Source organism: Gallinula chloropus, assembly GCF_964237585.1.
Source record: "Gallinula chloropus genome assembly, chromosome: 5".
Classification (NCBI taxonomy): domain Eukaryota; kingdom Metazoa; phylum Chordata; class Aves; order Gruiformes; family Rallidae; genus Gallinula; species Gallinula chloropus.
Window position 1 is genome coordinate 52,621,636 of NC_140090.1, and position 21,957 is coordinate 52,643,592.

At 42.0% G+C, this 21,957-nt stretch overlaps 1 protein-coding gene across 2 annotated transcripts in view; it reads left to right on the top strand.

Annotated features, from left to right (window-relative positions):
• The window catches only part of LDB3 (LIM domain binding 3), a 79,475-nt gene extending 57,861 nt beyond the window's left edge, over nt 1-21,614 (top strand). For both annotated transcript variants that reach the window (XM_084265596.1, XM_084265595.1), the window contains exons 5-9: nt 6,938-6,960; nt 10,219-10,422; nt 16,015-16,184; nt 16,926-16,962; nt 20,693-21,614. In XM_084265596.1, the coding sequence (XP_084121722.1) occupies nt 6,938-6,960; nt 10,219-10,422; nt 16,015-16,184; nt 16,926-16,962; nt 20,693-20,789 (531 nt within the window). In that variant the 3' untranslated portion in view covers nt 20,790-21,614. The remainder of the gene's footprint in view (nt 1-6,937; nt 6,961-10,218; nt 10,423-16,014; nt 16,185-16,925; nt 16,963-20,692) is intronic.
• Nucleotides 21,615-21,957: the final 343 nt, after the last annotated feature.

Sequence of the window (21,957 nt, forward strand, 5' to 3'; positions counted from 1 at the left end):
AAGATGGCAGCTGGAGCAGCACCTGCCCGAATGAGGTAAAGCGTGACAGCAGGCCACTCCCTGCCCCTGTACCAGCCTTCACTGAGGGCAGACTGTGGGCTCCATCCCTTCTTCAGGACACCGTCCCCTGCCAGTGCCTGTCCCCAGGGCTGGACCAAAGGATGCTGCCAGCATCACTGGGGGCCTCCTAACTGTGAGCACCTGGGTACCAGTTGTGGCTGCAGTGTGTTGAGGTCCAGAGGGAGAAGTCACAGTGATCCTTCTCAAGCCCAAGTTAGGTCAGAGCCAGGAGCCTCTGAGATAAATTGCCAGTTGGTATTACAGCTCTAGAGGAATCCATAAGTTGCCAAGCATTCAAATAGTTTGTTTGGTACCTCAGCTATAGATTTTTTTAATCCAAAGCACATAATTGCAGACAAACAGAAGTGAAGAATAGAACAGCTCGAAAGTATATAATTATTTTAAAATGTGCTAATGAGTTCTGGCATTCAGGGTGCTAGGTTCAAAAGGTAAACATCTAACAGATGTTAAAAATAATCAATATTAGAATCTTGCTATTCTTGTTTCAGTCACGGAGCCTTTAGAAGTTGAGAAAACTGAGAGTAGAGGTATAAAATGTCCACCTGAAAGTGACACTTGTGTTCCTCTGATAAAGTTGTCTGTTACTGCAGGTAGGCGGACTTCCAGCTAGTGCAGAGCTGTGGCCACTGCATGCTGCCAGCCCCTGGAAGGAAATGAAGCATTTTAAGTGAAGGGTGCTCTGTGCTTCCCCAAAGTGCCAAGCCCCTCCAGTCCTAGGGACTGAGATGGCGCTGCGTCAGAATGAGCTTGAAGCAGTGACAGGGTGTTTTAAGCACCACGAGCACAGAAATTTTATAAGAAACTTCCTCAGAACTCCTGTGGCAACTTATTTCCCGCATTGTGTTGCTGAAAAAGCAGTATTTTTCTCTCTTGATATTACCTTTTATTTTGGCTTTGCTAAACTGCATCAATAGCAAATCATTTGAAACTGAAGCATAGTGCCACATTTACCCAGGGTGAGGTTTTGGTGGAGTATTTCTCATCTGAGCACCAGCACAGACTTCTGTGGGTACAAGATTGCAGGAGAGATTCCTGTGGCTTTGACTTAGACAACACACCCTGCTGTCCTAGTTAGGAATATTATCTGGGACATGACCGTAGGACCACACGCTCATCACCTACGTACTCGCGCCCACATTCCTTCCAGGGGACGTGGTGCAGAACTGACCAGAATAGATGTGACCGGTCTGTTGGGCAGTACCTGTTCTCAGTCCTGTTGGTGTGCCTGCTAACCATGCTGCATGGCCTGATGAGCATGAAGCAGAGCCTGTGAAAGCCAGGCTCTGCGTGGGCTTCAGTAACTTGCAATGTACTCATGGAAAGTAGAATGGTGTGGTTTGGAATCATTATTTTTTTTTCAATAATGGCATTGACTTTCATGTTTGTATATTATTTCAAGTGATTCTGACCTCAAGACAGTTTTATAAGATTTCTTAATTGCCCTAGAAATTAATGGACAGCGTTGCTGTTGCATAGAATTGTTGCTATGAGGTTGGTAGTCGCAAATGCTCTTTTAATGTTAAGCTTTATTTGTTGATTTCAACTAAAACCCAGTAAAAAATTGCCTGAGTATGTTTTGCTTCCCTTATGTTGAAGCAGTGCAATTCTTTGTTGAAAACCTCCCCTGAAAGGTTGGAAGCTTTGGGCCCAGTCTGTTTATTGCCAGTGTATTGATATGTTTGAAAGCAGTAATTGCAGATATGTTGGTTTTGCATGTGTTCTATGATTGCTCTTTTCTTTTTTTTTTTTTTCTTTTCTTGGCCTGCATGTTTGCTACTACAGGAACCTGCTTGGGAAATCAATGGCAACAGAACAACCTTCAGTCCTCTAACTAACACAGCGACTGGGCCTGTGGGTAGTATTTTAGCAACCAATGGAACGTTTTCAGGCTACCTCAACAAGCAAGAGATCAGCTTTTCCAATAGCTCTTCCTACTTAAAGACAACCACAGTTAGATCCTCCATGTCCTCTCAGTCTGTGACTCCTGACATTTCTCCTGCAAAGAGTAATCTAGGTTCCAAACTAAGCCCAGCCCTGACTGATGGCAGTAGTCCTTTACAGCAGCTGAGCCCTGCGAGGCAATATAACAACCCCATTGGCCTGTACTCAGCAGAGACTCTAAGGGAAATGGCTGAGATGCATAAATTCAGTCTCAACCGAAGGGCTTCGGAAGGTGGACTTCCTAGAGGGTAGGTAACGTGCTATAATACTTGATATTTCAGTAAGTAATGAATTTGTTAAAAAATGAATGTAGTGGTACCTACCCTATTGTGCATTTGTCTGGTGATGGTGATGAAGGTCTGGAACAAGCATTATGTCTTCCAGTCACCCGACAACATACACACGGTGCCATTACAGAATAACTCCTGGTCTTCGGTATCTGAACCGCCATACGGATTGGCAACCAGAGCATGAGGAGAAACAGTAGGACTGATGGAACTGTGACCATCTTGGGGTTCTGGCGTTTAGCCAGGGGCACTCATGCATGTAGTTGCATAGACCCGGAATCACTGTCAGCCATTGCAGAAGCTGCTGTCAAACAGAGCTGATCTTTGGTACTTTCGTAAGGAGAAATTGCTATGGCCAGCAAATCGGACCTGCTAGTCTGCTGGAGTGTCCTGCTGTAATTCCTGCCTTAATGCACTGGCTTTCTTGTCTTTGCAAACTGAGTCAAAATTGCAACATTCTGCATCCTTTTGACCCTTGTCTGTCTCACATCCGTTAGCTTTGCTCTTAACTTGTATAGAACAAGGAATGATCTCCAGATACTACCCAGATAGCTCGATCCCATGCTGTCAAGCTTTTCTGTGTTACTGTATTGCAGATCAACTGCTCTACCAGTAGGTTTGTGAAGTGAGGAGCTTGAACTACAACACACGAGACAAAGCAATGAGAAACAGATTTTCCTAATTTTTCTGCCTTCATGTACTAATTTTCAAACAAATCTCTAATTTATTTATTTGTGTTTATTTAAAATGAAGATATATGTCTTATTATGTATATGGAGAAAAGCGCACTTTTGAGACTAGGGACTTGCCTGTGTGAGGACAAGCAGAAAGTTCACACAATCCACTTGAGATGTGATAGCAAATGGATATTTTCAAGTACTTTATATCTCATTGCACAAAGGACTTTGCAAGAGTAAAACCAAGAGGGGTTAAGTTGTAGCAGAGTAAGGATATTTTTGCTTATAAAAGAGCATATACAAGTTCCAGATGATTCAAATGTTTTAGATGATTCATTATACCTCCTTTGAGCACTCTGCATTAACAATCCTAATTAACTTATCTGAAAAAATCCTATCCTCCCTTCTCATAGTGGGTAATTAAGAAAGGCAATTAGTGTTTAAAAGAAAATTTCAGTTACTAGGCAAGCTCAGCAAAATAAATCTCAGAATGTTTCTCTCTTAATTTCCTGTTATCTGAGGAGAACTAATCCTTGTCTGATTTCAAGGTGCAGAGTTTCTGGGAGTGTCTCTCACTTCTCCTCCCAGTGTCTTCACAGCCCTCCTTCATGTCTTCCCGGGTGAGGTGAAGGGGCAGTATTTTGGATGGCTCAGTATCCTGGCTATTACTTTGTGATCAGAATTACGACACAGCTGCACCCATCACTCACCAAAGTCGATTCGAACCATTCTGTTGACTCCAGAGGGCATTGGGATACAGCTGCACAATATGACAGCGACTGTTGGGGTGCAAAAAAGGTGTATCTGCTGAAAACACCTCACTGTGTTCTTTCTGCTGCTTTGCTCTGGCTTATGTCTCCTTTATACCTACACACTAGCACACGCTGCAGCAGTGCATGGAATTGGATAGCAAGTTTCTACCTCAGAGCTGCCTCTACCATCTGAGATTATTTTCTTGGTTTAGTCTGAGCAGAATTTTAGGGAATTGCTGTCTGTCTGCCTGTAGCACTGATGAACAAGAAAATTTATGAGAAATCATCTAAATATTGTGTTAAAAAACAATCAGCCTTTAGCCCCCAGCCCGTGAACAGTCTGAAAAGGTGAAAGAGCCCAGGGCTACTAACACTGTGAGTCTTTTCAGGTAATAGTCAGAGATTTAGGGAACTGTACATCTCCGCTTACCTGCAGAGAAAATTCAGTAATCCTGTTTTTCCCACTCCCACTGGGGTGTTCCCAAGAAGTGAGAGGCATCTGAAGAGAGTAACATGGAGCCTGTTACTGCATTGGGGCTCAATAGATCCATGACAGTCTCCATCTCGTTGTGGATATATTTGGAGAGGAAAGCCACATGAGCTCTGCAACATCAGCTCTGGATGTACTTATCACGTAGTACGACACGAGATGCTGTGTAAAGACTGTCAAGTTGTGGTGCTCCAACACCAAGAATTAATTATGCGTTCATGAGCCTGTGCTCAGCAGCATGGTAAATACTCTAAGAAAATTCAGGTTTGGGGGTTGGACTTAAGGTGTGTTTCATGTTTCAGAATGACATCCTTTTCACCAACTCGTTTGAACCTAATGGTATGAACTGCTGTTAGAGGTTGAGCTAAACCCTTCAGAACATCCTATCAGAAAGCTAAAATTAATTTTGAGATTATTTCCTTGATCTACAAAGCATTAACAAAGCATCTGTTTCTCTGATACCCTTTCACATTAAAGCTTTATCACCCTGGCCCAGGGTGTGAAATAGAGGTGGCCTGTTAAGAGTGTGCAACTTGACATGCTGAAAGCTCTGGAAAGGAGAGTATTAATAAATACAAAGAGTGACTCATAGCTTGCAACATGTGGTTCTTTTTCATTCCAGAGTAAGTTATTTTTCACATTGTAGGTCAAGGGCAGTAAATACCTGTCGAGTACGTGCCAGGTGGCTTGGGTTACGAGCTTCTTACTGTGTGACCTCTGTGAGCAGCAAGTTGGGCGTTTCATACGTGGCCATATTTGGACTCAAGCTAAAATAATGCGTGGCTATGAACGGGAGAGAACTTTCTCATCACATACTAAACATAAGGAGAAGCAAAGCTTTTTGAACGAAGCTGTAGTACCCTCTTCATATAAAAAAGACCTTTACTGAGCCATGTGCCTGTTGAGCCATTCTTAGTGTGTGCACGTAACGCTGAGTTTTACCTTTGAATGTATTTTTGTAGGCAGACAAGTGGTTCCTCTAATTAAGGTGTGTTTTAGGGACAGCAGTTCTGTCTTTAAAATATTATTTTGTGTGCAAGGCAGGGGCCCAGATTAGAAGATTACAGCAGGCATCCGAGTCCACTTCAGGAAATGATACTATTACACTACGTTTCGTTGTAAATGGGTGCCCAGCTGTCCTGCACATACCTAAAATGGATGTAGGATCACTGATGTGCTTACAGGCTACAGCCTGTTCCTAATATATCTCTACTGGTTCCTGTAACAGACTGATATATTTGGCTTAATGTAGGGTTTATGAAGTTAAAAGAGTACTCTCGAATCCCAGAGTCTGAAGAACAGTAAGGTGATCTGGGATTGCTTTTCCATGGAAATGCACAAGTGCAAAGCCTTACCTGCAGCTTTGGCTCAGTCGAGTGGTTTTCATCATGGAAAAGGCACCTGGATGAGCCAGTGCAGAAGGACTGTGTGTAAAAAGAAGCTGTAATATTGAGGTAAAAGCAGGAGGACACAAGTCCCTCTGACAGTGAAACGTTGCTGTCCAGTATTCAAATCAGTTCCAGATCGAGAGATGGTAGAGCAGCAAGATGGAAGTCCCAGAGCCAGTTCTGTCAACAGCATTCTGTGCAGTGAAACAAGAAGGGGTGTTTATTAACTGAGCCCGGAGTCTCTTCCATTTTATTTTGCACAAAATATGATGAGTTACTCTTTCCCCAAGTATGTAAGAGAAAATATAGGTATTCTGAGCTTTGAAAAAACTAAGTTAAAATAAATGCCGTAGCCCATTAATGCTATTCACACAACCAGCAGAGTGAGTTGTAAGCAAATACTGCAACATTACAGTCTGAGCACACTGTCTGTATGTCACTCCCAGCCCTGTCCCACACAAGACCTACAGTGAGTTTTGTACTGTGTCTCTTTGGAACTGTTGTGCAAGCCACTGTCACTTCTTGTTTATGAGTGAACAGCGGGATGTAGCAGGATGTAGCAGGGACATGTGTACATACCAGTTTTTTCACGTGTGTACATACCAGAGGGAATAAAATACCCTGACAGGGATATCCAATAAACCCCAAGTAATGCATGGACTTGCTTCATTTCATGTGGAATAAATTAGGAATGACTATTCTGAAATTAATTGGCTTACACCACTGTTGGCATAACACAGGTAACAGTCAAATTTAGGCCAATAGTTTGTTAAACACAAAGGCATTTTCCTTTGGTTTAGATTTAAAACATCCACCAACATATTATTTGGATATTCTCCAGTAAAAGACAAAAAGCATCAATCTTGCAATAACCAGCTCTGAGGGCAGCCTGAGGAGAACAGACTTCATCCCTGAATTTTAGTATCTGTGGGAAGAATATAATCTCCAGTGCTCATTTGCTATTTTCAGATGAGAATAGGCTCTGCAAATGCCTCTTTGTTCCCTCTGCTCCCTCCCCCCATACACTTTGATAATAGTACTTTTATGGATATACAGCACTAAAACCATGTTCAAGGGTCAGCCAAAATGCCATGGTACCCTACTAAGTCCTAGTGGATCAACTATAATCCCTACGTTTTTTCCTTTCTTCATCACGTTGGGGTTTTTAGGCACACGTTTACTTTTTGTTCCTATTTGCCGATAAAAAAAGCTTTAGTGAGCTTTTGTAAGTACCTTTTGCCCCCCTGTGCTCTAAAAGCTATTGACTCCTCTTTGTTCATTCGCTTTTGATGTGATTTGTTCTCTCTTTCTCTTCCTTTAGGTCATAACCAACACTGCCGCCAAGTTAGTATCACTGCTGTGTAGTGCCCAGCACTTGTGTTACGCTCTGCGTGTGGCGTTGCTTTCCGGGGTAGCATGTTCCCTCGTGTTCCTGCCGTGCCTGCCTGGGAGCGGAAGCGGGCTGTGAAAAGCGCTACCGGTACGGCGGGCGGCCAGGGCGGCCACTGGCGCCCAGCGCTGCTGCTCCCGCCGCGCGATCCGCATCTCTTGGCGATGTTCTAATACTGCAAACGGGGCCCGAGTCTGAGCTTGCTCGGCTCTTGCAAGTGCTTCAGAGATTGTCGTTGTTACAGTCCGGGCTTAATTCCTCCCAACTCTTTACAAGTAGTCCTCACGCCTTTGTGATTTGGAAGACCTTATCTGAGCCTTTTTTTGGTGCATTATTAGTGATTTATTCTTAGCCTCAGCATTAAACTCATTTCCAAAGTCCCACTCCACTAAAATTCCTATTTAGGTTGGTCTGGGATACTGTAGTAAACCTGTTCCCCAAACAGGAAGCAACCATTGATTTGAAAATGTGACTGATGCTTTACTGAGGGAAGGTCATCAAATCCTCCGCTGTCTCTAAATTCCCGCTTTCTGTCTGAACCGAATACTTTTCAGAGATTGCTGGACAGACTGGGTTAAACTCAGCCAAAATAAATAACTATAGTAGTTAAATGTCAAATTTGATCTCACAAGAGGAGGTAAGAAGTAGCACATATGTGAAATAGTATTTGATGCATACAGTTTACACCGATCCAACATTCTCTGTTGATTTGAATGAGGTGTGAGTGTGATGTCATGCAACTGACATAGCTCCTTTGGAGTGACCAAACTCTAGCCAATTTACATGGATAATTATTCTGTTGTGATTGTCTTGGAAAGCAGAAGTCACATTATAGAGGTGTTTTCAATCTTACTTGCTTTGGGATTTATTTTTCCTGGTCCTTTCCCAGCTTGGCTGAAACATCCCCCGGCCTTGCGGGGGTGCTCCAGCTGTCTCTAGGGCCTGACCTCTGCCACTGTCCCAGAGGACAGCACCCCTCACAAGCACGAATAGCTTGTGTTTACTTTCAGAGGCACAAAGAAAACTCTGCAGTTGAAAATCTGTACCCTTTTCTCTTATTTCTATGGGAATCCTGTTAGCTACAATGAAAGTTTTGCCTTGGCATGTGTAATGTGACTAAGACCTCTTAAAAGACACCACTAAACTCTTCAAATACCACCGGTGGAAGCCTAAATCACTCCTGTTGCCACCATGAGGGACGTTTATGCTGTTCTAAGATCACTAGGATTTTTTCCTAGTTTCTTCCCCCCTCTTTTTTTCAATTGACTGTGGAAACCAATTGCTTTGTGCTTTATTCTTTAAAAAGTGGCATATTCAACCTCTGTCCTTTCACTCACACAATCTCCTCAGATCTTGGGTTTACCTTCAATACTTCTACCAGTGAAGTGGGGGGAGGAGCACACTAATGTCATGGTCTCATGGACCTGTGTGCTCCTATGATTGTTTTGCGTATTACAAAGGAAAGAGGTACCACTGTTAAAGTAAGGCATGTGTGTGCTGAAAAGCCAAGAGATGAGCAACCTGCACCACTCTGCACATCGCCCTTCAGCAGGTGATACAGTGTAACAATAATACTGTCGTAGCTGGTACACAGTTGCGGCGAGACATCTTAAAATGTGAGGAAAGATGATTCTCACTCTCTGAATGCGTAACGCGGCTTCCCGGCTCCCCTGCTTGTGAAGTCCCTGTGTGGCTGCCATACAGCATGTGCATGTTTATGGCTGTTCCTTGAGTGTGTGGCTGTTAATGTTCCATTCGGTATTTGAACAATGGTATCTGTCTTACTGTCCATCTCCAGTTGGGACATCCACCCCAAGGAACGCTGAAAGCGTAGTGGAACCCTGGGCTGGGTTCAGAGGTGGTATGTCACCTTTGGTCATCTCCAGAAGATGAAGTTGGACGGCTGCCAGCTTTACTTGATTTTCCTTTTTCCTCCATGTTGGGCTGAGGGCTCAAATCTAACACTCAGACACCCTCAGTGCCAGCCCATGGCAGAGAGGCAGTCTAGGGGTCCATAGCCAGAGAAGCTGTTGTTCAGTCACAGTAGCTGATAAATTTGTGATGGTTTTAAACTGAAAAGGAAAATTGTTCCAATCAAACAGGATTAAATTTCTCAGACCTGCTTTTGGGGGGAGGTAAATCCACTTGCAGCTTTGGGGCTCAGTCCAAAATGAAACCTTTGTGAACTGTTCATTATTTCCCACGGACAGGACTCTCAGTTTTGCCCACTTTGGTGAGCGTACAGAATCTATACTGCTGGCAGAGATCCAGCTGTTCTTCCATGGGTTAGAGCAGAGCAGGTACTTCAATGACTGATGGCTGAGGTTTAGATTTCTCTCTGAAATGCCAGGCAATACTCAGTCCTAACTCTAGGAGTAGAACAGCACACAGCCAGGTGCTAGGAGGAAGCCAGGTGCTCTTTAGTTGAAGTCAGGTGTTAAACTGACTCATTCTGTTGCAATGGGAGCTTCAGGTAACTGTCTCGGGGCTCAATTTGTGGAATACACATCCTTCCTTATAAATGGAGCCAGTGGAAAATACAGCAGCTCCTCCAACTGGAGCTGCCCTGCCGATGGCAGTGTGGGATCTTTTATCTAGGCATTTATCCCGCTGCGGCCACACTTGGGCTGGCTGTACAGAGACCTGGGGCAGATTAATTTAGTCTTGACATGAAGAAGCACAAGTACTGAATTTCACTGTGGTTAATAATACAAACAGAAAGTACTGGAACCTTCTAGATACCAGAAGACCTGATATCTGTTCACCCCATTGCACTCGCTAGCACTTTGTAAGACCCTTCTGAAAGAATGAATGGATGCAGTGAATAAACAGGGAAGGCTCTGCAATGTGTGTGTGCATCAGGGGGCAAGCATATATATGTGTTTGTGTGTACGTTTGTGTATGCTTGTATGCATATAGGTATGTAAGAACAGAATTCTAGTGTAAGTATCACAGAACTACCGAGGATGTCGTGATTTTTTGTACAGTGACAACCATTTCACCTTCTCTTCTGTGAGCCAACACCAAAATGTCACCACCATTACCTGTTACTTGTTACTTACATTGTCTCTTGTCCTCTGAGCACACTTTTGCAGTTAGATGCCACAAGCAGACACGCACACTCCTCTGCTGATGCTTTATTCTCTCACTTAACTGTCACGCCTTTCTCCTTTCTTCCCCTCCCTGCGGAACCTCACTCCTGCATAACCCAGCACGGAGTTCACGGAGCGTTTCAACCCCAATGTCCTGAAGGACTCTGCCCTGTCGACACACAAACCCATTGAGGTGAAGGGCCTGGGCGGCAAGGCGACTATAATTCACGCCCAGTATAACACCCCGATCAGCATGTATTCCCAAGATGCTATCATGGATGCAATTGCAGGCCAGGCACAAGCCCAGGGTGGAGAATTCGCTAGGTAAGGTTACTGCCTTGTGTGGAATGCTCTTTCTCTGCATGATACATCTCCCAGTCCCTACGTGCATGACACAGCAGCTCTTCCTGGACCCTTTTCTGGAGTATCTTAACACATGAAAAATACAAATCAGTCCTCGGTATCTTTTGAAAACATTCCATGGCTTTGAAGTTAAAGGAATGGATAGTTAGAAAATGTAACATTTCTGTTTTGGTATTCTTCCTGGTACTGCCAATCCCTACAACAAGTCAAGCGCTCTGTATATGGCACCCATGGCTTTTCCTTTCTGACAGCCACACTTTGCAAGAACCTCTGTATTGTATGTGTAACTCAACGGGAAGTGGGAAGGGGGGAAATTTTTACTGATACATGAAGAATGCAAAATACTTATTTAGAACTGGCTGCTGTGCTGTGCTGTATTATCCCTGCCCCTAGGTGAGTGCTGACCTGTGTCTTGTGCGTATCCTTTGGGCTATGGCAAACCCTGCTGATCTTTGACAAGTCTCTTTTCCCAGCACATGCTTAGGCTAATGTTGAACTTATCCACAATTGCTCAGCTTACTTAACTTACATGTGCAATGAACGTAGCCAGGTTTCTTTCTTGCTGGGCATCTCTCCACCCAAAGCAGAACTCATCTTCTTTTCATGTGGCACTCAAATACAGGTATAGCAACACACTGTAATGGAGCTTCTTTTCAAGATGTTAGCTGCAGGGTAGCTGGATTATGTCTTTGTGCTCCCTTTTGCTGGCCATTTATTTTCTTTTTTTTTTTTTTAAATTCTTGTTATATCCCACTAAGTTTTGCTCCAATATTATTCTGTTGTTCATCCCAACTCTCCCTAATGCTGGATCCCAAACAATACCTTTAGTTGGTTTTGATCCCCATGGATGTAAGTAAACTCATACAACAAAAGGAGTCCATTCTGTTGATGTTCTTCACAGTGGTTCACAGCTCTCACAGGCATGCCTTACAGGAGACATTTCATGTTACACTGGTGTTTTCTACTAAATGCTGTAAGATGATACAGTGAAAACTATGCTTAAAAACATTACCTATTTAAATGATGAGATGATTATAAAGTTTCACTGCTGAGCACATGGATCCTTTTTGTTTTATAAACAGGACATTAAAGGCATCTCTCAGATGCAGTTCCAATCACAGGAGTGATTGCTGGAGCAGAAAATATCATCATCTTCTCCCCCGCGCCCCTGGCAACACCCCAAGGAAGGGAGCAAAACACACTGTTGTGTTGCAGTTAGAGGAAAATGCCATTGCTAGAAAATCCCAGGTGGGGTGAAAGAGCCCAGAGTGCAACTAGAACTGGAAGACCAGCACGCTCTCCAGAGTGGTTAGGGATTTCCCTTAACAGGTAGAATTGTGAACTAAATAATCTGAATAGAGAAGCCTGACTCAGAAATCACACGGTATTAATGCATAGCATTAGTATACATGCGCATCTTCTGCAGAAATATTTGTATGAGATGTTTGCCATGTAAAAGCAGACCAAACTGGGGACCAATTCATTTTGTCTCAAATCTCTGCCTACGATTTTGGCTTGGCACTAGCTGCTCTTCTTTGGGCTTTTCATTTTATGTTAGAGATGAGCCCTGAAGCCACAAGGTCTATGTAAATTAGATGGTAAGCATGCTTTGATGGCAGATCTAAGGGGCTTCTGTTCTTTCTGGCAGACAGCAGCTGGAAACACTGCTTACTTCTTCTGTCAGCAATGAATGGAAGGCTTGAGATAAGAATTCATTTTTTGGTTTGACCATTTGAAATCATTGATGTTTTAACTTAATTAAGTGAGATCAGAATCAAGCTCATGTCATTCAGAAAATAATGCACACATACTGGATCACCATGGACAAAGGAAAGCATAGAAATTATTTATACTGCAGCTATTCAGACCTCATGTTAGAACTTAAAGGTAGAGGAATTTGAGTGCTCTGGCTTTGCCTCTTTTCTCACTCTATGTTGCCTTTTTTTTTTTAACTGGTTTTCCTATACCAAGAACCAAGAGTTGGTTGCAGTAAACCCATGTGGTCAGTATATTTCCAGAACATTTCTGACAGACATATTCTAAATCCCATTTTAGCCAAATTCACAAGTTGTGTAAGTAGGCATAAATCCAAGAGCTTTATCAGGATTAAGATCAAACAGTTCTAGTAACAGAATCAATAAAGTGGTTGTACAAACCAAGGCCTGGAGTATCCTCTGTAATAAGTCATCTTGCTCTGCAGTTTTGCCAGTTGGCATGAACCCATTGTTGTAGAGTTTTTTCCCTCTTAGAGCTTTCTTTTAATAGTTGGAATCAGTCTAATATGAAAGATTTTTACTCATTATCTACTTAAATTAAAGCTGAATAAAGACTCCAGGGACCAATTCACATCATAAGCCATAGTTTATCATGAACTCCAAGGGAAAAAAAATATCACATTGCTTCTTATGCGAAGAGGTTTGACTGTCTTTAAAGCTTGTTTTAATGTTGATAATGTGTGACTAGTATGATAATATGAAAAAGGGGGACATTTTTTTATTGCATCCTCCTAAAATACCTTAGGCTGTAACATGAAAACCCTTGAAAAGCCCTGACCCATTTGTGAAGTGTTTTTTTTTCAGTAACATCAATTGAAAGTAATATGCTTAAAGATGCGTGATATTTCTGCACATACACACCCAGATGGAAAAAAATTAAATTAAGAAGAGGTATAGGAGAGGTATTAACATGGTTATGTGCATCTTTAGGCTGTCTGTAAGAAGCAACTGTCACATTTAGGTTTATGAAATGCTCATGATCAGCGATGCGCTCTATTTTACGCTTCCATGCTGAGTGGCTCATATGTCCTAGTTACTCATCTACAATATAATTATGATTTTGAAAAAAGAAAAAGGCCTGTTGCATTAAAGACAGAGTTGGAAATATTCCAGTGTATTGCATTAATTTAGTTCAATTTATGTGAGCATGTTTCACTCTGCTAAGGAGTTTAATTCACCAAGCTCCATTTCCTGCCTTAGTCATCTACCATAAGGATATTAATATGTCATATTAATGCACGTGTTCCTACTGTGGGATCTGTGGTCCAGCCTCCAGTGGTTTTTAACTGCCTTTAAGGTCATGGCATATCTATGCATATGCTTTAAGCTGCTTTTTTGTGTATTGGTCGTAATCTCAGAACAAAACATTTCAGCTAGGTTTAAACAAAGGAATTTGAACTGTCTGTGGCTTGCACACTGCTGCTGCCCACAGTAGTCTGTGGTTGAAAGCAGCAGTACTATCTAGCCAGCAGTTTACTATCCACTCTACAGCTATCTGCAGCTGTGAAATTTGCTATCACATACTGTCCTGCTGTTCTTTAAGCCACAGCAGGATTAAAAAGTAAGTCTGGGGATACAAAGTTGTGTTGGCCAACACCAGGCAGTCACCTATGAGGATGATACGGGGCAAGGTTCTGTGTGCCTGGTCAGTACTAAAGCATCGATCCAAAGTGCCTCTGGGCACTTGAAAATGGTGTCAGCTTTTGGGAGGACTTTAAGTGTGCCCTTTACAGTGACAGAACCTTTCAGTGTAGCCAGGAGGGAGAAGTGGCAGCAGAACTGTCACGAGGGGGCTGCTGGCTGACTTTTGGCACTACAGGGAAATCTTGGTGCCATATAAAGACTGTTTCTGCATGAAGTCAGCAGGAGGCAGAACTCAGGACTGCGCTTTCTTCCCTGCCTCAGTAAGCCTTTCTGCCAGAAGAGGAAGACTACTGCTCCCTCTCCCACCTTCCCTCTGAAGGAGGGTTACATAGGAGCAACGCTGGAGGAAGACACTGATGGCACACCATCCCAAAATAAAAAAGTGCACGTTACGCTTTCCATACCTGCTACTTTTAGAGATGGCAAAAACAGTGGTCTAGGAAACAGGAGCTGAAAAAGGAGCTGGGAAATGCTGTTTCCTCCTACAGGGCCCCTTCCATGCTGAAGGACTTCTATATTTTGTAGCAGACCTTCAACTGAGGAGTTGGTTCCTCTCGAAGCTATGCTCCATCACGTGACTGTGCTGAAACACGTATAAGAAAACCAACTGAGTTGTGTGCCCTGCTGGGTCCTCAGGGAAGCGAGAAGCTATAAATCCTGGGGGCTATAAGGACTCTAAATACTCCTCTAACATGAAACATCCTAAAGAGATGTCCACAGCACACATCGGCATGAGCACATCCCATGCTATCGTTAGGTGCAAATAAATCTATTGGAGCAGCATGTGTTATGCACTGCAGGAGGAGTGTGTCAGATGGAAACCACTGACAATATGTGTTTATTACAGTGTATCTCATTGCTGTGTGTCAGATATCAGACATGCTCCCTGGCTTTTTCATGATTCCTCTCCAGTTTTCAAATCACAAACCCAACTTCTCTGTAGCTTTTCTCTGCACAGTGGTGTCTTAACACTAACTTTGAGCCTGAACCAAGGAAGCAGCTTTTATAGCAGGTGACGGCTCCCGGAGCTTTATAGCAGTGACTTAGTTGGACCAAATGGCCCTTAACTTTTAACAGGGCCATTTCTCAATTTTCATGAAGTCAGGCACACTGCTTGCAAAGCTCTATATGGAATAACATGTTAAAGCTGTTACAATAAATCACTTGCTTCAAAAATAGACCTTATATTTAGAGAAGTCATGGAGCCAAGTTACTTCAAGCACACATCATCCCCTTAGTGTATATTTCTGCAGCTCTGTTAATATTTAATTTTATCTGTATGCTATGCAGAAGTTATTTTTGCAGGGGGAAAAAAATGGCATTAAGTTACTAAGTCCATTTCTAGCTTGCATCATAAATCAAAGAGAGGTTACCTTGCTTGTGCTACAGAGCTTCGTATCTTTGATTTTAGGTGTGCAAAATTGGAGGTTTCTTCCTAGATATATCACTTTGCAAAGTCATTAGAGATGTCCTAAGACTCTGAGATACATTCTGCTGTTAAAGGTTTCAGAGAGAAAATATGTATGCATAACTATGAGTACAAGTCTGTATTTCTTATGCTTCACATTTAGTAGACAGTGAATCCAGAGTTATGGCAACTGGAAGTTTAATTCAGAGTTTGGTGAAGAATAATTGTCTCTAGAAAAAGCTATAAAAGCCTATCACATTTTTAAAATTAAAGAAATTTTTTATATCTAATTGCAAACTTAAATACACTGGCTCAAACTATAAGAAGACGTAACATAGACCAGCATCAACACAATGCCATTTTAATAAGAAATAATATAGGAGAAAAATGCTCAGCTAAATAAATGTTCTTGCCTGGCATACCCTCCTTTATCCTAACCACCGTAAGCTTCTAGCTGCTTTGGCTGAGGAATTATGGCCAGACATTTCCAAGCATTTCCACACTATTTTGAATATTGAGATGTGAATGGTAACAGGCCATTTCAAACACAGAATCAGATTCTTAATTCTCATAAAACTGATCTATGTGTTTTTTTTTTAAAGTGCTATTCTCAAAGTGCTTTCTTGGATTGCTGTTACTGTGGGTGAGAAGCTGTAAGGCCAGAAAGGCTGGGATGATGAAAGCTGCCGTGTGCTGTTTCACAACGTTTCGCTTTCTGAATTGCAGTTCCCTTCCTATTAAAGACCCTCACGTAGACAGTGCCTCTCCGGTGTACCAGGCTGTGCTGAAAACCCAGAACAAGCCCGAAGATGAAACCGAAGACTGGAGCCGCCGGTCTGCCAACCTGCAGTCTAAGTCTTTCCGCATCCTGGCCCAGATGACTGGAACTGAGTACAGTAAGTTCAGTAACAAAACATCCTCCTCATCTTGATTTTAAATTCATGTCTTTATTTTCTTGCCCCAGAATTAGCAACTGACACTCAAGGAAAACTCAGGTCCAGCTTGTTGTCATTCTTAAGTGAGGTCTAAGGTCTGAGACCTCTGGTTGTAACTTGAGGGAACTATGAAATCACAGTGTTCAATCTCATATTAAGCTTTATGATGGAAACTCTCTGATCTGGCAGGAGCCTCACTGTAGAAGTCTGACTATACAGTAAAAGAGTGTTTGGGACCCTTACTTACAAATCAAACTGATGCAGGGTAATCTTGTATTTTCTAGAGCTGAGACATAACATCAGATCTCATTTCTGACCTGGAGAGAAGGAACTTCAGAGACCTTTCCTACATCAGGGAGAATACTTAGTATGTCCTCCTCATACAAAACTACACCTGCCTCTCATGCTTTACTACCAAAGAGCAGGCAGGAAAGAGCCATCTCTGGAATGATGGCCTACAGCTGTGAAACACTGGTAATAAATTCATGAGAAAGTCATTGTAAAAGTTTTCTCCCTGCTAGCATCATTCTTCCCAGCTCTAGGTACCTGCTTCTCTCCATGCAGTTCTTGCAAAATCCACTAGTGCAAAGTCAGTATGGATGCTCCTTTTATAATCTTTGATAGGTTATAAAATAATTTATTATTTCAACATAAAGCCGTTTTCTTTCTTTCTTTTTTAACTGAAACACTTTTTGCCTGCAGTGCAAGATCCAGATGAAGAAGCCCTGAGGAGGTCGAGGTAGGCAACTGACTGTGGAAAATATGGCTTTCTTCTTGCTGATAACCAAATAATGTTTTAAAACAGCATTAATATGAATGAATGTTATTATCTTTTTGTGTTAAAATATTCTAATACATGTACTTAAAAAGCACTAAAATTAAAATGCTAGCAGTGAGAGGCACTTGAATGATACAGATAACAAATTAGCATGTTTTTAGGAAAGACAGTGCAAAATTCCTGAAGTGCGTGTTCAAACCTGAAAGCTCTCTGCACATGCAGCCGTTACGTACTTGACTGAGTGTGTGAATGCAATGAGTTCCTAAGACCAAGCCCTGTGTAGCTACTTGATTGTGCAAGTGGATGGAAATCTATAATGCTGTGGTAGCACTGAAATTTGTGAGCAATTTATTTGGATGATCCTGTGACTGACATTTGATTCTTCTGAAATGATACAGCAAAGGAGTTGTTTCCATCCAAAGCTGTAATCATTTGCTTATGTTTTGTTTGGAATGAACACAACCCAAATTTGCAGAATGTGGAAGCACAGGACTGCTTTTGCTAGAGGATAAGTGTATTTGTTTCATGTGATCTGCCAACAACACTGAAAATACGGGTATGTTCAGAGATACAATAAAGAGCTAAAGACTTATCATCATCTTATGTTGTCTTGTACAGCTGGGAAATAGACTTGTTAGAAATTCTTATGTTGTGCTTAAAAACTACAGTTGAATCAGAGCATCTGATGCAAGCCTGATTTTCTGTTCACATACTTCAAATCCCTGTATCATGTTAGCAACTAAGTCACTGGCTGGGTTTGTGAGGTGTCTGATACTCAATCCACTTTCTTTTTCTATATTTGGGGCTTATTTTTTTTATTGCCATGTGGCTTCTATAAAGGTTCTGAGTTTTTGATCACAGTGCAAATTACAAATGTTGAATCAGTGCAAAAGATGTCTGTCACCTTCCCTGTGAAAATACCATAAGTATACTCTCAGTGTATGTTTGCTCTAAACCTTTCATTGTAGTTCACCAAAGTTCATGGCTCGATGCCTGAACGCCAGGCTTGACATTACATCCCTCACAGATTTACTTCTTTCCTCACATGGGCAAGCCTAATTCTTCTTAAATGTATTGTGCATTATGTGTTTTGATTCAAATCCTTATTACGATGGGATTTCAAGCACTGTGCTGAACTTAAGTCTCCCATACACATCTGAGAGGCCTAAGTTGTTCTAAAGGAACGTTCCTGCAGGTTTGTGGCTTTGGGAAATTCTAAATACTGGAAATACCTCGTGGTGTCACACATCCTGAAAACAATAGTAAGGCAGCAACATGTGTCCACTGCATGTTCTATTCAGTGTAACTTAAAAGTATGGTACTGTATCCACCATGCTTTGCACGTGTTCTGCAGCTGTGGGGTATCTCACAAGGACAGTTATGGTTACAAGTGTATTTTGGCACAGCTGGATTACCTAAAGAGGTCTAAGGGCATTCATGGCTAATCACGGCAGAAGGGAATAGAGTAGCATAGTGGCTACATGGTACCTGCCCCATCTTGGTGGTTCAGGATCTACATCAAACATTGTACACGCTCTACTGCAGATTTGGTAGCAACAGCCCTGGTTATGCAAGCATCATCATCCATCATACAGTGTTTCTGGGGCTGGCTGGACCCCTTCTGTTTAACTTGGCAAGGCCCACCCACTTTGGATTTTGCAAAGAATAGAAGGACCTACATCAGATGCACAGAATCCATACCTTTCTCCACTCTTCCAGCACAATAATGGAGTAAGTAGAAAGACTTCTTCAGTATCTACTCCGAACAGCCTCTACAAGCACACCTTTCTCCATGCCCACAGTTTGGGGTCCCCTAGAAGGCTTCCTGGGCTCCTGAAAGCAAAAGCTTTCAGGGAGACTGTGGAACCCACATCTTGCCAGATTCCATGCTGCATTAATCCTGTGAACTGCTGGCATTCTAGAAAAATCCCTCCTGTTCCAAACCTGAAACTACCAGAGATTTCACAGTGTGAGGTCTCCAGGCAAGCTGCAAGCAATCTTGCTCTGGTGCTTTCTCTTGTGTCTTTGTGTCAGCTCTTCAGTGTAGTCAGCACGAATTGTGTGAAGTGGTGGTCAGGTTTCTCCAAAACACCTGGGGGGGAGATTGGGGGGGTGTGTGGGGAAGTATTGTTTATTTTTGGCAGGCCTGTTTTACATGACAGTCACTTCTAGACTGTTGCTTCTGACTTCATGACATAAGCTCTAAATGGAACCTATAAAGCTCGGGAATTCTGAGGTGCCAGAAGATCCTTTCAGTTAGTGTTAATGAGTGTGTTGCATGGCTGTTCTTTGCTCATGCTGCTGCTGTTTTGAAGGCACATCATAACTCTGTGAAAACCTTCTGTGGCGTTATGCAACATTTTCCAGAAAGATGGTATCCATTTCAGGCCAAGCAGATGCTTCTGAATACCCTTCCCTTTAGTGGAGGGGCATGTCTTTAAACCAGGGAGGGAATCCTTAAATTCCATGCTAGACTTGCTGTAGCTCACATGGTCCACTGTAACTTGAAAAAACATCATCAGGAGGTTTGGTCACTTTGCCTAGGAAAACTTTGTATCTTCTAATTACTTAAAAGCATGGAAGAGTCATGCATCAAGACTCCTCTTTATGAGTGTTACTTGCATAACACTGTGTTACTAGCAACAGAAAATGTGGAAATATCAGTGGGTTTTTTGGCATTTACTCTTTATTGTTCTGTGCTTTATTCAGCCTGAGGGGTGAGACCAGCCCAGTCTGTTTATTTGTTTGGTCAGTTTCACTCTCAAGTCCTGCTGCACTAATGCAATTGTCCTGTGTTTTGGATGTAAATAATGTGGGGAAAATGACCTTGTTTGCAATTAATCAAATGTACTTTGCAAAGAAGAAGAGTATTTTAATTTCCATTCTGTTGGGTATACTTCTCCTTGACTGTGCTCTTACCCTACATCTTTCTGCTTCCCCTTTTTATTTACAAAATCAGAATTTAGGCCAGTGATCTAAAGATCAAATATTGAGAGGTGCTGAACATTGCTTCCAACTTGCTCAAGTGTCCCAGCCTGCAGTAGCAGGGGTGTTCACAGGAGGTGGCTGATACTTCACAGGACTGTGCTGTGATAACCCTGTGTTAGTTTGCTTTTTGATACAAATGACCAGAAATATCTATGCAAACATCAACATTTGTACTCGCTTATGCTGAGAAAAGCTGTAGAAAAGCACTGCTGAAACCTGTGGCTGATGGTCCATATAGGAAGTACAGCAGGAGATATATATAGGCTGACCTAGGTATTGCAGAGTGGAAAATATTCGCATTCATTTTGCTCTTTATGGAGTTAACTTGTACTGACTGCTCAGATGGGGAGAGGGAGGGAAAAGCCAAGAGAATCTGCTGGCAGGAAAACAATGGGATTATTCTGTATTTCTAGCAAAAGCAGCCCTGTAATACCGAGCACAAGACAAAGAATATGAAGTTATATCAAGTTACTTCTCAGAAGTGAGCAACTACAAACCCTTTTGTACGTGCTCCAAAGTGGATCCCCCAGTTCCCTTTGTGCTGACGTGAAAGCTGTGGAAAAAAAATCCAAATAAATTGCCGTTGCCCTAGATATAAGGCAGGGGAGTGATAGTCATGGTCCCTAACCCCTTTCTTTCTCCCTCCTTTCCTCTCTCTCTGTCTCTGTCTCTCTGTCTCTCTCTCTCTTTCTTCATGCCACAGGGAAAGGTTTGAAACGGAACGTAACAGCCCACGCTTTGCCAAATTGCGCAACTGGCATCACGGCCTGTCGGCGCAAATCCTTAACGTTAAAAGTTAAAAGCTCACGTTTAACAGGCAAATACACAAAGCAGAGAATCACAGTAAAAAAACTAACTGCTGTCCTGAGTTAGAGCCTAAGAGTGTCACACACAGACTTACTGCTAGGGCCTCTCTGAGCGCCTGTCTTTGGTAGATTTCTGTTGTTAGCCTGGTAACCATTAACTGTCACTGAAAGCAAAAATAACCATATGATCCAGCTCGTGCCCTTCACTATAAAGTAGATTAGCTTTTGTCCTTTAGTATATTAAATGTAACTTCAGTATACAGGGAAGCATCACTATTGTACTCTCTTTAATTCTAGAAGAAAATGTAAGGGAAGTTTTTGACAGTGTTTCTTTAGAGGAGTGAGACTTTTACTGCTGTAAAAATAATTAAGTAGGAGAAAGAGATGAAAAGGAGAACTGACTGAGCCTGGCCTAGACGTTGCTAAATGTACAAACTGCTTAGCTTGCACACTTGAATTTTGCTGTTTGAAGTCAGATATTAGCGATGTCAAGTTATATTTCTTCAGTATATTACACTGGTAGAAGTCATTTGCTGAAACCATTGCTCTAAGTTTTCTGTTGGAAACCTGAATTTGTCATTACATGAAAGTGAGAGATAGGTGTGGCTGCTCAGGATCTGTGAGGAAATGGCATTTTGCTGGGGTGATTTAGGAGTGAGAAGAATATGTAGTGTTACTGGGGCATGGAAGGTTTTAAAAGCATCCTGTAAGTTTTAAGGAATGTTGCCCATTCTGTATTGCTCTTGTTTTGAACCACATTTTTTTTCTGTACATAGCAGCATGCTTTATCTGAAATAAAAGGATTTAAAATGAAAATAATTATGTGCCTGTTTTACACAGTACTTTATTCTGTTTTTAAAAAATAACTGCTTCAACTTGTTATTCAAAGAAGAATCTGGTCCAAAAGCTTTCCTTATAAACCTATATTCTTTCTGATCTTTAAATTAATCTGAATTAGGATAAACTGAGAAAGCAATCAAAAGAACAACAGAAATTAAATGTATTAGGTGTGAATGAAAGTAAGACATAATTAATACATACTAGATGACAACCTATCGATGTTATTGTTTAGCATTTCCATTTGAGCAGTCTGCATTCTCTGGGAATAATGTATTAATTTGTGCCTGTGGGAAGGCACTTGAGACATTACTGCTGCTTAGAA